Source organism: Theropithecus gelada, chromosome 8 (assembly GCF_003255815.1).
Source record: "Theropithecus gelada isolate Dixy chromosome 8, Tgel_1.0, whole genome shotgun sequence".
Classification (NCBI taxonomy): Eukaryota; Metazoa; Chordata; class Mammalia; order Primates; family Cercopithecidae; genus Theropithecus; species Theropithecus gelada.
Genome location: NC_037676.1, coordinates 35,775,457 through 35,789,398, shown reverse-complemented (window position 1 = coordinate 35,789,398; position 13,942 = coordinate 35,775,457). Strand labels below are relative to the sequence as shown.

At 41.3% G+C, this 13,942-nt stretch overlaps 1 protein-coding gene across 1 annotated transcript in view; it reads right to left on the bottom strand.

The window, feature by feature from the left end:
* Window positions 1-532: 532 nt before the first annotated feature.
* The window catches only part of KCNU1 (potassium calcium-activated channel subfamily U member 1), a 162,382-nt gene continuing 148,972 nt past the window's right edge, over window positions 533-13,942 (bottom strand). The window contains exons 25-27 of the mRNA XM_025394530.1: window positions 5,501-5,695; window positions 3,616-3,734; window positions 533-1,143 (exon numbers count right to left, since the gene is read on the bottom strand). Coding sequence (XP_025250315.1) covers window positions 738-1,143; window positions 3,616-3,734; window positions 5,501-5,695 — 720 coding nt within the window. The 3' untranslated portion in view covers window positions 533-737. The remainder of the gene's footprint in view (window positions 1,144-3,615; window positions 3,735-5,500; window positions 5,696-13,942) is intronic.

Sequence of the window (13,942 nt, the reverse complement as noted above, 5' to 3'; positions counted from 1 at the left end):
GGAAGGGGAACATGACACTCTGGGGCCTATCATGGGGAGGGGGGAGGGGGAAGGGATTGCATTGGGAGTTATACCTGATGTAAATGACGAGTTGATGGGTGCTGACGAGTTGATGGGTGCAGCACGCCAACATGGCACACGTATACATATGTAACAAACCTGCATGTTATGCACATGTACCCTAGAACTTAAAGTGTAATAATAATAAAATAAAATAAATAAAAAACAAATATTTTAACAACCTTAAAAAAATACAATGGAATAACAAAAAATATGATGGGGAGAGAAAGAGGGAAATATATACTAGTTTACTGTTTGCCTGTTCTGGGATAAAATAAAATGTATGATTCTTGATTGAAGGGGGTCTCTTTACTTCTTTCCTACGTCTGAGTAATTCTCATTTTTATCTTGATTACCTGTATTTCCTCATCTGGGGAATCCAGCAAGAACTGGAGGACTTCCTTAATGCAGCACAAATTAACATATTTTCTACTCAAGGGAAACGCAGCAATGAACTTTCCTTACAGAAGCATTGATCATATATTTCTTTATTTATCACACAAGATCCAGTGGGATGAGACTTTTGTCTCATCTGAAACAGTGTGGCCTTCATGAACCACTAAGCAATGGGTAGAAAAATGACATGCTTCCATTTTTATTTTCTTTGTTCAAAGTTAGCATCTCGGGAGATGATTTGTAAGCAGCAAGTTAAGAGCACGTGAAGAATATGGGCAGGTCTATAGTGGCTCTGAAAATGCAAAGGGGTCCTCATCAGAAATCTCGTCTGAGATTTTCTTTCCATTTTCTTTTGCATTGTCACCTAAAGGTTTCTGGGATGTTATAGAACTGTTTGTTTTAATCTGATTCCGTGCTGTTTGCTTAGCAGAAGAGACGGAGTTAGTTGTTGACGGGTAAGAATAGACTGGTGAATACAATGTCTCATCAAATGAATAAATGGTGGGAGGAAAATTTGTGTCTGAATGTGTCTCTGTTGTCTGTGATGCTTCTTTTATAATTTCATATGACTTTTGTGATGAGAACTCTTCATTCCTTTTATAACAAGCAGTGCTGAAGGGTATGGCACAAAACACAAGATCTGAGGGCAGCAGCTTGAACTCATTGGCTGGCCGGGTGATCACAAACCTGTAAGACAAGTCAAAGATAAATGCTGAGCCTCTGCAGCTGGCCAGTGTGGTGACAGGCAGTGACCCAAATAAAGAGGTCATTTTGCTGGGCGCAAAGAGGAAACATTTTTGTTTTGCTTTGCTTCATGGGTTTCTGATTAATAGTGAATATCTATTTAGTACTTACTCCTGTAGCACAGTGCAAGAGGAGAGGTTCTGGAGTAGGAATGAGGGGGCTGGCTTTCATCCCTGCCTCTGAACCCAACCACTTCTGACTCTGGGCATGGTGTCCTCCCTCTCTGGGCCTTCCTGCACTCATCTTTTGTTCAAGTGGGAAGAGGGGGAAGACTGTGGTTTGGACTGACTGATGTCTAATGGCCTTAAAAACAGGTCTATTTGCTTTTAAAAGACACTATACTCATTAATTCAGCTGGCACAATATTGACCTCGTAGCCAAGCTTCGTCAACAGAAAGATGACATATATTTCAGGTATTTTCATCCTGACTTAGACCTACTCTAACCTAATGCTTATGCCACCAACTTTCACACAGAATGTAGCCTGGCCAATGGAGAAAAGCATTAGAAAAAAACAGTTTCATTTGAAACCTGACTGGCAAGCAAATAGCGAATGTCAATGAACCCTAAAGAATACCCAGAAGCCTTAACACAGCATCAGGTACACAGCAAATGCCCAAAAATGTGAGTTGAAGTAATGAGTGCAACAGTGCTTATGTGGGAACATTGAGGCAGGGTAGCCTTGTATGACTTTCATCCCGCATTGCCTCACTAGTGCCTCAAATGATCACCTCTTTCCTAGCATAGATCTCAAGGTACCACTGAACTTCCTTCACTGAACGACCTATCTACTTTTATCTTTCCCACTGAGTCCTCTGTAACCTCAGTTCTATTCTTAAAAAAAATGTGCTGAACAAGATCACATATTCTGTTTAAAACAAAAATATCAATTTTCCCCCTGAGGTCAAGTATTAATATAAGCTGTATATTTTCCCAGTTATCATGTTGCAAGGGCTATACGGAGGTGTTTCGGGGAGGAGTGGAGTTCAGGCAGAGAGGGAGAGAGAGAGCTATTTCCAGAACATCAGTCCTCCCCCATTGTCTTGGTGGTGGGTGCTATAAAGCCATGGCACCTTCCTTCCCCATCCATCAGAGTCATCTGTAGACCTCCACGCTTATTTTGTCATTTGGCACTTGACATGCTCTTCCTTTCAAATTTTAGTGCAGCTATCTTTTTACATGCCTGCAGTGTCTATGTGGTTTACAACTCCAGCATTCAGACACATTGCTATGACTTCCAGTACCCAATGATCTCTACCTCCAAACCACTTTCCTGGCCATGTCCTAGCTGTTTTAATTCCTAACATCGTTCCACTTCTAAAATGTTACATTTCAATAAATCACTGCTGACTACAACTTCTCATCATACTTTCTCTCTCACTCCCTTAACTCTGAGTACATCCACTATTCAATGCATTGAGATTTCCAATCTTTCTTCTTTTACTGTATGGTCTAGGATTTCTTCACAAATCCACAATAAGCTTCCTCTTCCACTCCTCTCAGCAGTTAATCTAAACATTGACTCCTTTCTCAACTCCTGACAATATTTCTTCCATCTTTCTCTCAGCAATGACTGTGCACTGAGAAATCCTAGTGCAAAATAAAAATTCCCATAAACACAGCCCTCACCTAGAGCTAGATCTGCCTTGGCATCTCTTCTTTTCCTCCTTTTCTTCTGTGGGCCAAAAAAATCATTGCTGTTATTTTCTATTCAAGACCGCTCCACTTTGAGTAATTTGGCTTCCTTCTCCTTTCTCCTGGAACAGGTTCCATCGATCTATTTCCACTCTATTCCTTTCAGTTTCTACTTCTCTACTGAATCCTGTCCATTCCCACTGTGAAGATCTTAGTCTGGGCATACACGATTGTGTTGTCTCTAGACTGTAACCTCTCCTTTCCCTTTCCCCTCCACATACATTTCTATCTTACTCAGGGCTGTCAGAGTGGTCTTTCTTTAAATTGAAAGTCGAACATATCACCCCTATGATTTATATGTAAAAAGCATCATGGCTAGCAAAGTAGATCTCAATCAATATTTACACAATGAATCCAGCAGAAAACAAGTACATCTTTCAAATGTGGATAGTGGCGTTCAGCTTTAGAAAGTTGTACAGACATGGATGAGGAGTAAGTTACAAAACTGAAATGAGCTGATTTAAAATCTAGCTCCACATTTCAATTTTCACTAGGGGACAGAGACTCCATTCTTCTTACATGGCCAATATTAATTGGACCCTAATTATTCAGGTCCCTCTTGTTTATACCCATTCCTTCTTATTCTTACATAGTTCTTTATTTCCCATGCACCCTTCCTTGCAACTATGGACCCTGAGCTCTGGAATTCTCTTTCACATTGAATAAAGTAGTTTTGGTTCTTATGCTTGAATGGGTGGATGGTGCTTTCTAATCTAGCACACTTCCCTTTTGTTTTCTGGGTTGAGCTCCTCTTCATCAATTATTCGGTATAAGCCAACACACAGGATTCCAAACAGATCTAATGAGCCACAGAACAGTTGTCCAAAGGTGTTTCTTGGCTGGGGAGAGAAGAGACAACAATACGTCTGCTGGGCACTTTGATCAAGCAATTATAAGCACTCACTGGAGTGTCGTTTGCTTTACCTCGTAGTAGAAGCTTGGAAAGTCATTTCCTAATATCTTTGTGGCAGCACTGCCAGGTGGATAGGTAATTAAGAGAATGATTAGTTCTGAAACTCTAATCCCAGCGATTGTTTTTATCATTCTGGCTCTTTCAAGAGCTTCTGGTGGGTGTGGTGTGACATACTGTTGTGCTTGTCCTTATTACCATTGCCATTCTGGTAACCACTATGAATTAACAATGAGCCACGGACTGGAAAATGGAGCTTTTGAGATATATAATGAGTTGGGATGTTAAATGACCTCTTGAGAGTCATCTTATCCTACTGTAAAACAGATCCCAGTCCCAAATACTCATCTGGACCTTATTCTCAGGCTATACCCAACAAGATCATTATGAATAGACAACAATTTCAAGCCCCTGCAGCAGTAAATGGGCTCAGCAAGATCAAAAGAGATCAATCCATCCAGTTCTGTAATTCCTCAGGATAAAGAACAAAGGGAGGACATGGCATAAATGGAGAGAGGAGGGAGAGGAGTGGGGACAAGTCTACCATCCTCTTTGATGCCAACAGGAAGTTGCTAGCCACAGTTTCCTGGGCTTATATACACTTACAAGTCCACCTGTAGGTGAGCAACCCAGGACTACGGAAATGTAAAGGACCAGACTATATCGAAGGAACTTCTGGAACGTAGTTCACACCTGAAATGCTAATGCACAGAACATGGGTCTTGCCCCTTTTGGCAGCACACATCGACATGCACCAGGTATAGTGTTCTACCCAGGGGTTTTGCTAATGTCCTCTGAATCAACAAAAGATGTTTCCTTGGAAAAGCCTGCCCCTAGCAGTTAACACTGGACAACTGAATGCAATGCCAATTAAAACCAAACCAGAAGGCACCACATAGATTTCTCATTTCTTTGCTAGACCCTACTGTGATTCCCAAATGCCTGGATGCCCTGTTGGAATTTTCCAGAATTATTATCTTCTCCCTTGCTGTAATCTACTGTTTACCAGCTCCCTTGGCTAAGAAAATGCAAGTATTTTCCACTGGATAGCGCAGCCAGATTCTTAGACCCATGTACAAAAGTCTTCTGCCTGATTTCAGCTGACCTTATCAGATTTCTTTAGCATTTTAAGTATGGGGAGAGTAGGCAGGTCCGGGGTCAAACTGCTGTAGCTGGGTCCCTGCTCTGACACTGATTGACAATGTGGTCTCTGGCAAGTCCTTGCTTCTCTGAGCTCCAGTTTCTTGATCTGTTAAACAGAATTAATAATAATGCCTACCATATAAATCCATGGACAGATTAAGTGGAAAAAATACTAAAAAAGACAAGCACAGAGAAAATACTCAATAAACATTAGCTGTTATAATTATTATGAATACCCTTGTCAAGGTACAAAGTTGCCAGGCCTCTCTGATACTCCCTGTAGATTCAGGTTATTTATCTAGAAGATGGGGATAATAACAACTGCGTTATCTACTTCTCATAATTATTATAAAAAATAAATATAACATATGAACACACTGTGATTTGTAAAATACTCTATGAATAATATAAACTTGTATTCGTTTTTTGTTATTTTTATTGTTATCATTTCTGTGCTGTGGGACATCTATGAACCCAAATAGCCCGGACCATTTTCAGAAGCTCAGAGAGGAAAGGAAGTGAAAAACTGAATTCTGAGAAGAGTAGACTCACGTTAACGTCTGATAAAATGGTTTGGTGTAAGGACAGAAGCCCCATTTTACACCGGTTTCTTCCAGACAAGAGCGTCGTGCAGCTATCTGCCACACCATAGACTTTATCCTTATCTAAATGTTGTTCCAGCTGAGAACTTACTCCTCCTGTCACCAGCATCTGAAGCAATTCCAGGACATGATAATTGTAGAAGGCCTGGAAAACAAGGACAAGCCACATACAAAGTCAGAAGAGCCAATATGTAAACTGCGGAGGGGTATAGGCTTGGAGATTTAGCGGGCATTGCTGTTTAACATGGACCTGATGGTGTAGAACAGTGTTTCTCATTATCATTATCTAATGCAGCTGAAGGATGGCAGTTTAACCTAACTGTGCTAGGTTAGGCCAAGTGCAGAGAAAACAATACTGACCCAGTTCCTGTTCCTTGGAGATTACACAGCAGATGAAGAAGAAATTGGATAATGATACTGACACCAGGGATTCCCCTCTTCCCAAAATGACCAGAGGAGGTATATATGTCAGGCCACAGATACCCTAATCATCATCAAGGTATATTTAAAAATACATATATTTACTGAGACACTCTGTAGATTTTCTAGTGGGGAACTAATGATATTATTGTCATCTATACTTGAGCCTTTTGGATGTGAATTTACTTTTAATCCTTTTGTTTGTGACCTACTTAAGGACACATATCGACATAGGTCTTATTAGTATTTGGATTTCCCATAGCTCTCATTATACTTTAGAAATTACAGGTGTTTAATAATTAAATGGATAGGGTTTCAGAATCTTTGGCATCCAAATTAAACCAGAGGAAGACGTGGCAAACTTCTTATTTTGAAATGAGCTTGAGTCTGAATAATCCCAGCCATTTTAATAAAGTCTCTTTCTCCAGGATTGCTACCACATTCAGTATGGATCAAGCATTAGCATACATGGAGAAGTCATTGGAATATATTACCCACTAGGCTTTATTTTTCATCCTTCATTTTATCTAAATAAGACTTTTGCTTTATTAAAAATGAGAATTTTTATTTATATATATTATCTAAATGCAATCATTTTGTTTTTATAATAAACATCAGGAATAACTTCAATTATTATACATTTACCATTTATTTTCTCTACTTTCAAAATCAGGGATCCATCTTCTGAAACCTGGATTATCATAGGAACCTCTTTACTTCTTGTTCTGCCTTGATTTTCTTCTCATCTGCATCCCACTGTTTACAATGCTTCCACAGCAATTCCCAGAAACACAAATCAGATTATGACCTCCACCTCCTCAACCTTTTAGTATCCTCACATAAAACCAGGCCACCAGGCCCTCTGTCTCCACCGTGGCCTTCAAAACCTTCGGGATCTGATGTAGTCCTTCTTCCCAGGCTTGTTTCCTCCATGACATGTTCCCTCTGGGGCACGCTAGTCTATCTACAGGTACTTAAGCTGTTCTTTTACCGCTTCATGCCTTTGCTTTTGAACCTCTGGTTCATCAGCTTCATGACTCTTTTCTGGGTCTTCAAAGCAGAATGAAATTTCTCTTTCTTTGGGATTCCCTGGGCATTGGGTTTTACTTAATTTCATTCTTCTATATTTTACAGTTTTTTACAGTTAGTTAGAAACACACTTGAGTTTGAATCTTGGACTGCCATATTCCAGCTGGGTGCCTTTGGGCAATTCATGTGTTTTGTTTGTTTGTTTTGTTTTTTGTTTGTTTGTTTGAGACAAGGTCTCACTCTGTTTGTTGTCTAGGCTAGAGCGCAGTGGCGCGATCTTGGCTCACTGCAACCTCTGCCACCTGGGTTCGAGCAATTCTCCTGCCTCAGCCTCCCAAGTAGCTGGGATTACAGGCATGCACCACTCTACCTGGCTAATTTTTTTTTTTTTTTTTTGTATTTTTAGTAGAAACATGATTTTGCCATGTTGGCCATGCTGGTCTCAAACTCCTGACCTCAAGTGATCCACCTGCCTTGGCCTCCCAAAGTGCTGGGATTGCAAGCATGAGCTACTGTGTCTGGCTGATTGTTTTTTCAGCAACAGTTTTATAATCTCTAAAGCTGACATGGCAATACTTACCTTCTAGCATTGCTTGCAGGATTAAGTAAAATATAATGCACACATTGCTAAATTCTGTTTTCTTTATCATTGCTTCTTGTGTATCTGGATCATCTGAAGTGATATTAATGAGTGTAGATTTCTGGGATCCCAGATCTCCTGGATCAGAATATATGGACAGGAGTGGGAATCAGAATTTAAAGAGCACCCTGAGTGGTTCTGACACTGGTTGTCCTCAGATCAGACTGAGCAATAATTCCTGAAGATGATGTGCTCCTTCAGAAGATAGGCTATGTCTATATAACACTCATATCCTCAGTAGTGCACTGAACAAGGCATGTGTTTGAAAGCTGTAAGAATATTGACTTCAATGGATAGGTAATTTTTAACAAATAAATATTGCTGGTAAAATGTAGACGTGATTGGGACAAGTTGACTTAAGGAATAATATAATCTATATGAATTAGAAGATAATAAAAATAACTTCTACAGTATTTTTTAGGTTAAAAGATGACTTCGCCCTAGTCCCCAGACTAAAGGAATTCCCTGAGTGATGTCTTCTTCCTTATGTTTCTTCTTTGCTACATCCCACTACCACCTGGGAGGGTGCTTATGGAATAAATTCCCCGACATCTGGGGGGCGGGGGGGTAGTGGAGGACATAAATTCAGGTTGAACCACAATCCGTTTAAGAACATGTGGCCATAGTGTAGAGTGATCAAACATAATGTGTTAGAATAATTCTCCACTGATTAAAGAAAAGGTGTAAATTCTAGGGTTATCTTGGTGTCAATAACTCTAGGGAAACATGTGCTTTACATATTTAACTGAGAGAGGCTTAGCTTTTGAATATATCATTTCTTCAGTTCTGACACCAAAAGGATTATAATTCTATACTGAGAAAAATAATGGGATTTACATGTCACCCATATTCTGTGAGCTCATCTCCTATTTTTATTATTTGGGGTTTCTGGCACAGACCTTTCTCAATATCTCTTTCTTTCTATCTTCCCTTCCCTTCTCCTCCCTCCCTCCCTCCCTTCCTTCCTCCCTGCCTCCCTCTCTCCCTTCCTTCCTCCCTGCCTCCCTCCCTCCCTTCCTTCCTTCCTTCTTTCCTCTCTTCCTTCCTCCTTCCCTCCCTCTAGTTCTCACTCCCCGTCTTGTTCTCTCTCCATCCCTCTTGTCTTTCACAAGAAAATCCGTAAGTTCAAGGGCACTTGAAATATCTCAGACTTTCAAATTTGGCCAATGTTTCTAATATCGTCTTGTTTACTGGAACCTGGACTTTCAATGTTAGAAAATGTTGATGCCCATAATGTTGTAACTTTTAGCTACTATGAATGCTATGGTCCCTGTCATAACCTAGAATATTACCTAATGGTGTAGATGCTAACATCCTAGCCAAATGCTGCTTTTCATTCTGAGAATTCTCAAAGACCTTAAGATCAAACATTCTTCGGGAAATAACTTCTAATCTAAGAGTGAGATTATAGGGTAGGAAAATTGCAACTAACAAGCCAAGTGACCTTAAGAATGTCAAATAATTTGTGTGGGCTTCAATTTCCTTACAAGTAAAGGAAAGTGCTCCCCAAGTTCACATCTAGTTTTGAAAGTCTTTGATTGTAGAACAAGATAGGAGTCCTGCATATGGGCCTGGCTGCTCCACCATATTTGAATTTTTATAGCAATGAACTGATAGAGGATTAAAAGCAAATCTGAATTACATCCTATAGGCATATTTCTTCAGCTAGTCAGGAGTTTAGGGTAGTATACCAGGGGTACTTGAAGCCATTCTAATGTCAACTGTATCAGAAGGTGGCAGAGAAAAACCCATCATTTTACATTGAAAAAACTAGCACAGGTCTATCAAGGGATATAATTTTTTAAATTGCATGAAAATTTAAACAAAACCTTAGTATTTCTAAGCAGTGACAAGTTCACAGCACATGACTGTGGGCTTTGTGGCCTTCTTGGGACTCGTACATTTATTCTTGGTGTTTATTAGGGGCAGTGGAGAGAGAAAGGTGGAACAGCACTATGGAGGTGTCTGAGTACACATGGGAAGGAAGAGGGCCCTTAATATCCAGTTGAAAATACAGTTCACTGGGATTGAAGTAATGGCTGGTGTTCTCATCTTGTTTCATAAACTGCTGAAGCATTAGCAGATACATTCAGGGAGCCTGTCCTGAATGCATCTGCTCTTAGCCTTGACCTTCTGTGTAGTATAGGTATCAGGGAAACCAACGTTGAGAGTCTAATTGTAACCTCTGTAACCTCTATGTTGCAATGGGACACAGATCTCTTGGTGCATTAAGCTGGGCTGCAGGTTGGAAGTGTCAAACCCAGAATACAGTCTTTGTGGAGGGATATTATGGATAAAAGGGACATGCAAAATGGGGCAAAATGACTGACTCCTGCCTCCCACACCAGACTTCTGGCTGGAAATTGGAAAACTGTCTCAGAATAGAGGAGAATAGGATTCTGTTTATGTTATGCCTCTCTGTTGGTCCTGCATCCTAACTTCAAGGGAATGAGTTCCAAAATCTTCTTAACAACAGATGTCTCTTGTGCAATTGAATCTTATGCAGGCACCTCTAATATACCACAGATGAAAGTGGAGTTGCTCTGATGGAGGGGAGAGGTATGGGTGGGCAAGGCAGGGTGGGCACATCTCCTTCTTTCTGCACAGAGCATTGTCAGGGAAGGAGCCGTCTAACCTAAACTTGAAAATCCCTGTGTTGCAAGGACACTGATCATTACAGAAATGGATCTCTGGAGGGGTAGTTGATTGTGGCAGCAAGGAATGACTCTGGGATCACATACACTTGGATCTGAAAACCAACTCGTTACTTGTAAATGATGCAGCCTTTGGCAGATTATTCACTCAGCTAAGCTTCCATATTTGACAGGAGAATTAAACCAGATAATGGAGGTAATGCATTTAGTGAACTCCTTGGCTCTAGGTAAGTGCTTGAAAGATGTTACTCTTCTTAAGATCAATAGCTATTATTCTTGATATTATCTCAACAAGAAAACTCATCAAAATAAATTGCCTAGAGACCTATATAGAAAAAGGTATGATCTGGGGGAAGAGAACTGTGGTCATCGGCAATGTCTGCCTTGGGGGGTCTGTGGAGGTCATAGCTCCAGGACCCACAACTGCCTTTCTAAGTTAATGGGGAGATCGAGGTCATTGCCTTCCTACCAACCCTCCGCCAGGAGATGCTCCAGCACATACAGAGAATAAGTGAAGTATTTGAGAATGTATTCAGGAGCCACTATAGTGACTCCAGATGTTGTTACTGGAAGGTGATAAATGTTCTCTTCCTCTCCGAAGGTATTTCCATGTGACCAGGTGGTAAGATCCAGAGTCCACCCAAGATCAAATGGTCCCCAGAATAAAGGAGACAATGAGATTGGAGGCTCAGTCTTGATCCTTGGGTCTTTCTTTGGTGATGGAAAGCCACCCCCACACTGATAAGGGCACATAGAACCACTAGAATCAGGTGCAGAGAGAAGGGAAACAAGAGAAGGAAAACAAAAATAATCAGCATTCACAATTATTTTCAATGGCCTAGTTCAACTCATCATTAAATAATGTTACAGTGTGTTCATTTTGCTGTGGCGTACATTATTAAAGATTCAAGAGCTGGGGCAGAAAACTGCTAGGTAGAGATTTAGAGGTTCAAGATTCAGTTGGCACCCTTGACATAGAAGACGCCTTCTTCCCTGATGCTCCATTGCCACCCCTGCCCAAATTCAGTTGAACAAATGCCAGTCCTAAAATAAGTACTTACAAAGAGTTCTGAAGGCAAAGCTGTTGATCCACTGTGTGTTGTGACCTCATGTGATGACCGCAGTTTCAGGTCACACTGTGTGGCCTTTATTCTCTATGTGGCACATTTTGTTTTCCAGCAAGAATCTTCCTCTTCCACCAAGTGAAGCCCATTGACCCAATATCTGAAGGCAGCCTGGGAAGAAGCTGCACTCTTTAGACCACCCAAGGCCAATGTCACGATCAGGTGCTGAGTGGTGGGAGGAATTAGGCTCGTGACCAAATCTGTATTCCTCATACTGGCTTGTGCTTGTGTGTTCATTTGTTGTTGTCCCTACTCTTCCAGCCCTTCCCTGTCCATCCTGCCCTTCTGACCAATTCTAAATAGAATCTGTGGCTCTGTTCCTGCCTGCGTGAGCTGGTGGTGTTTAATTAAGTCTCAATTTTAATTTAAGGCATGAAGCTGCCTGACATCTAAGGATCTCTGAAGAGAACTAGGACCTGAAACCCATCTGAAATGTATCTGCAGACAGGTCAAGTTCATCGAAAGTCACCTCCTGCCTGACACTCCAGTCATTAATTCCAGGCGAGTTAATTGATGTATCAGTGACAGACAGTGATATAACACTTTCTCTGACAGAGCCACCTTCTCAGAAAAGTAACCTGACTTGACTTCCTCCAGTACCTCCCTGGCACAGTGAAGGCTGAGCTGCTTAACTCTTTAGGAGCTTTGCACTCTACTAATTTATTTAATGTTAAACTACCATTTAAGTGGTATTCTCTCTCTAAGAGCTTGATGGGGTATATGAGACCCCTACTACGGCTTAGACAGGCAGAGTCCAGGGCAACACAATCTCATGCCAAATGGCACTGATGTTAGGAAGGGGATGGATATGCCCAGCCATGCTCCCTTAAACTTGCAAACTATGCCTTGAGGCATTCCTGAAATTCAGGCGTGATGCCTCTTCATGTGGACCTCCAGAAGACACAAGTTCGTCAACTGTGCTCAGATTCTTCTGCATATAAGCAACTGCATATTGACATCCAGCCATTCTGCAGCTCTTCCCTTGAAAATCCCAAGTAGGAGGAGTGTGGGAGGCAGTGGGTTATGTGGCTTTCCTTTGGAAGAGTTCTTGCAAGTCATTCACCAATGGCTACACACCGATCTCATGAGTCTCAGTCAATTTGAAACTCCTTTAACACTCTGGGGTGTACTCTGTAGAAAGTAGAAAAGTTCCTCTTCAAAGCTCATCTTGGTTTAAAAATAAAATAATAGACACTAGGAATAATAGCTCCTTACTCTAAATCCTCCTATCAACTATTACTTCTTACATTTTCCTCCAGTTAGTTGTTTTGGCTTACTCAGGCATGCCTGGACAGACCCAGGCAAGTCTTAGCTCATAGTTTCTGTACCTTCCTTATGTGGAAATGCTATTGCTTCCTTAAACCTGTCGTAAGCAACTTCCTCTTCTTCTTCATTTTTCCTTGCACTTACTTATTTAGGAAAGTTTTAGGTTATTAGCAAATTGGGTATCAGTTTAAGACTGTGATGATAGCTCCGGCCAATGAATGCAGGACACAGCAGTAAGGATGACCCAAATGCGTAAGGGATAAATATGTCTGCTTTTCCTTTGTTCAACTGTGCTCTCACCATTGTTCCATCTGCCATTGAGCACCCTTTTTGCAGAAAGTAAAGATTGCCTTGCTGAGAGATCTTTTGTCTCCATGTTGACTTTTCTTCATGGCACTGATTATCTATTTCTAACAGCTCCCACCTCACTTCTTTTGAATCCTGTGTTCTCTTCTCTTCCCCAGAGCTGGGCTCACCTGCCACCTTCTCAGCATGTTATTGAATCTTGCAATTCCTTCCCCAAATTCCACATTTCCTATCTCACATCTCCTTAGCCCGTGTAACTGGCATCCCTCTGTGTTACTTATTTATGATGCATATGCCAATACCCTCCACTCAGCAGGCCCCATGTGGGTGAGGCTTTTGTCATTCTCAAGCTGCAGATTCCCCAGCACCACCCCCCAACAGTGCCCTGCACAGAGTAGGTGTTCAGTGGGCATTTGTAGGATGAATTAATTCCATCCAGGGGGAAAAAATTTGCCAGGTGGCTAAAGAGGTGCTAAAAACTAAAGAACAACCATGTAGTCAACAATGCTCCCCATGAGAGGAGGAACATGGAGGGAGATTTGACTTAGCTTTGAACAAAACTCACCAGCAAAGGCCAGAGCTTCTTCCTTGAAACTCTGGATCCCTTTATGGCCAATTTCCACATGAGCTGTTGGGAGGATTTTAGAGAGAAGGGAAAGTAGTATCTCCTGAGCTCTGATCCCAAGGGGACTGGTCTGCAGTGATGCCTTCGAAGCTGAGAGGCCAGCACTCACTTTTCCTGGCATCAGGGGTTCTGGCTCCAAGAGCCTCATGTTTTTAATCTTGAAAATGTGAAAATGTTGCTTCCCACACCCAGTAGTTATCAGAAAAGATAAATTAATGTGTGGGAACAAGCTTGTTTTTGAAAATCAAAGAGAACTTAGAACTGAGAGATGTTATCATCTACTCAGTTCTATGCCACCTGCTCACTTCTCTGCAGAGGGCTTGGTTTT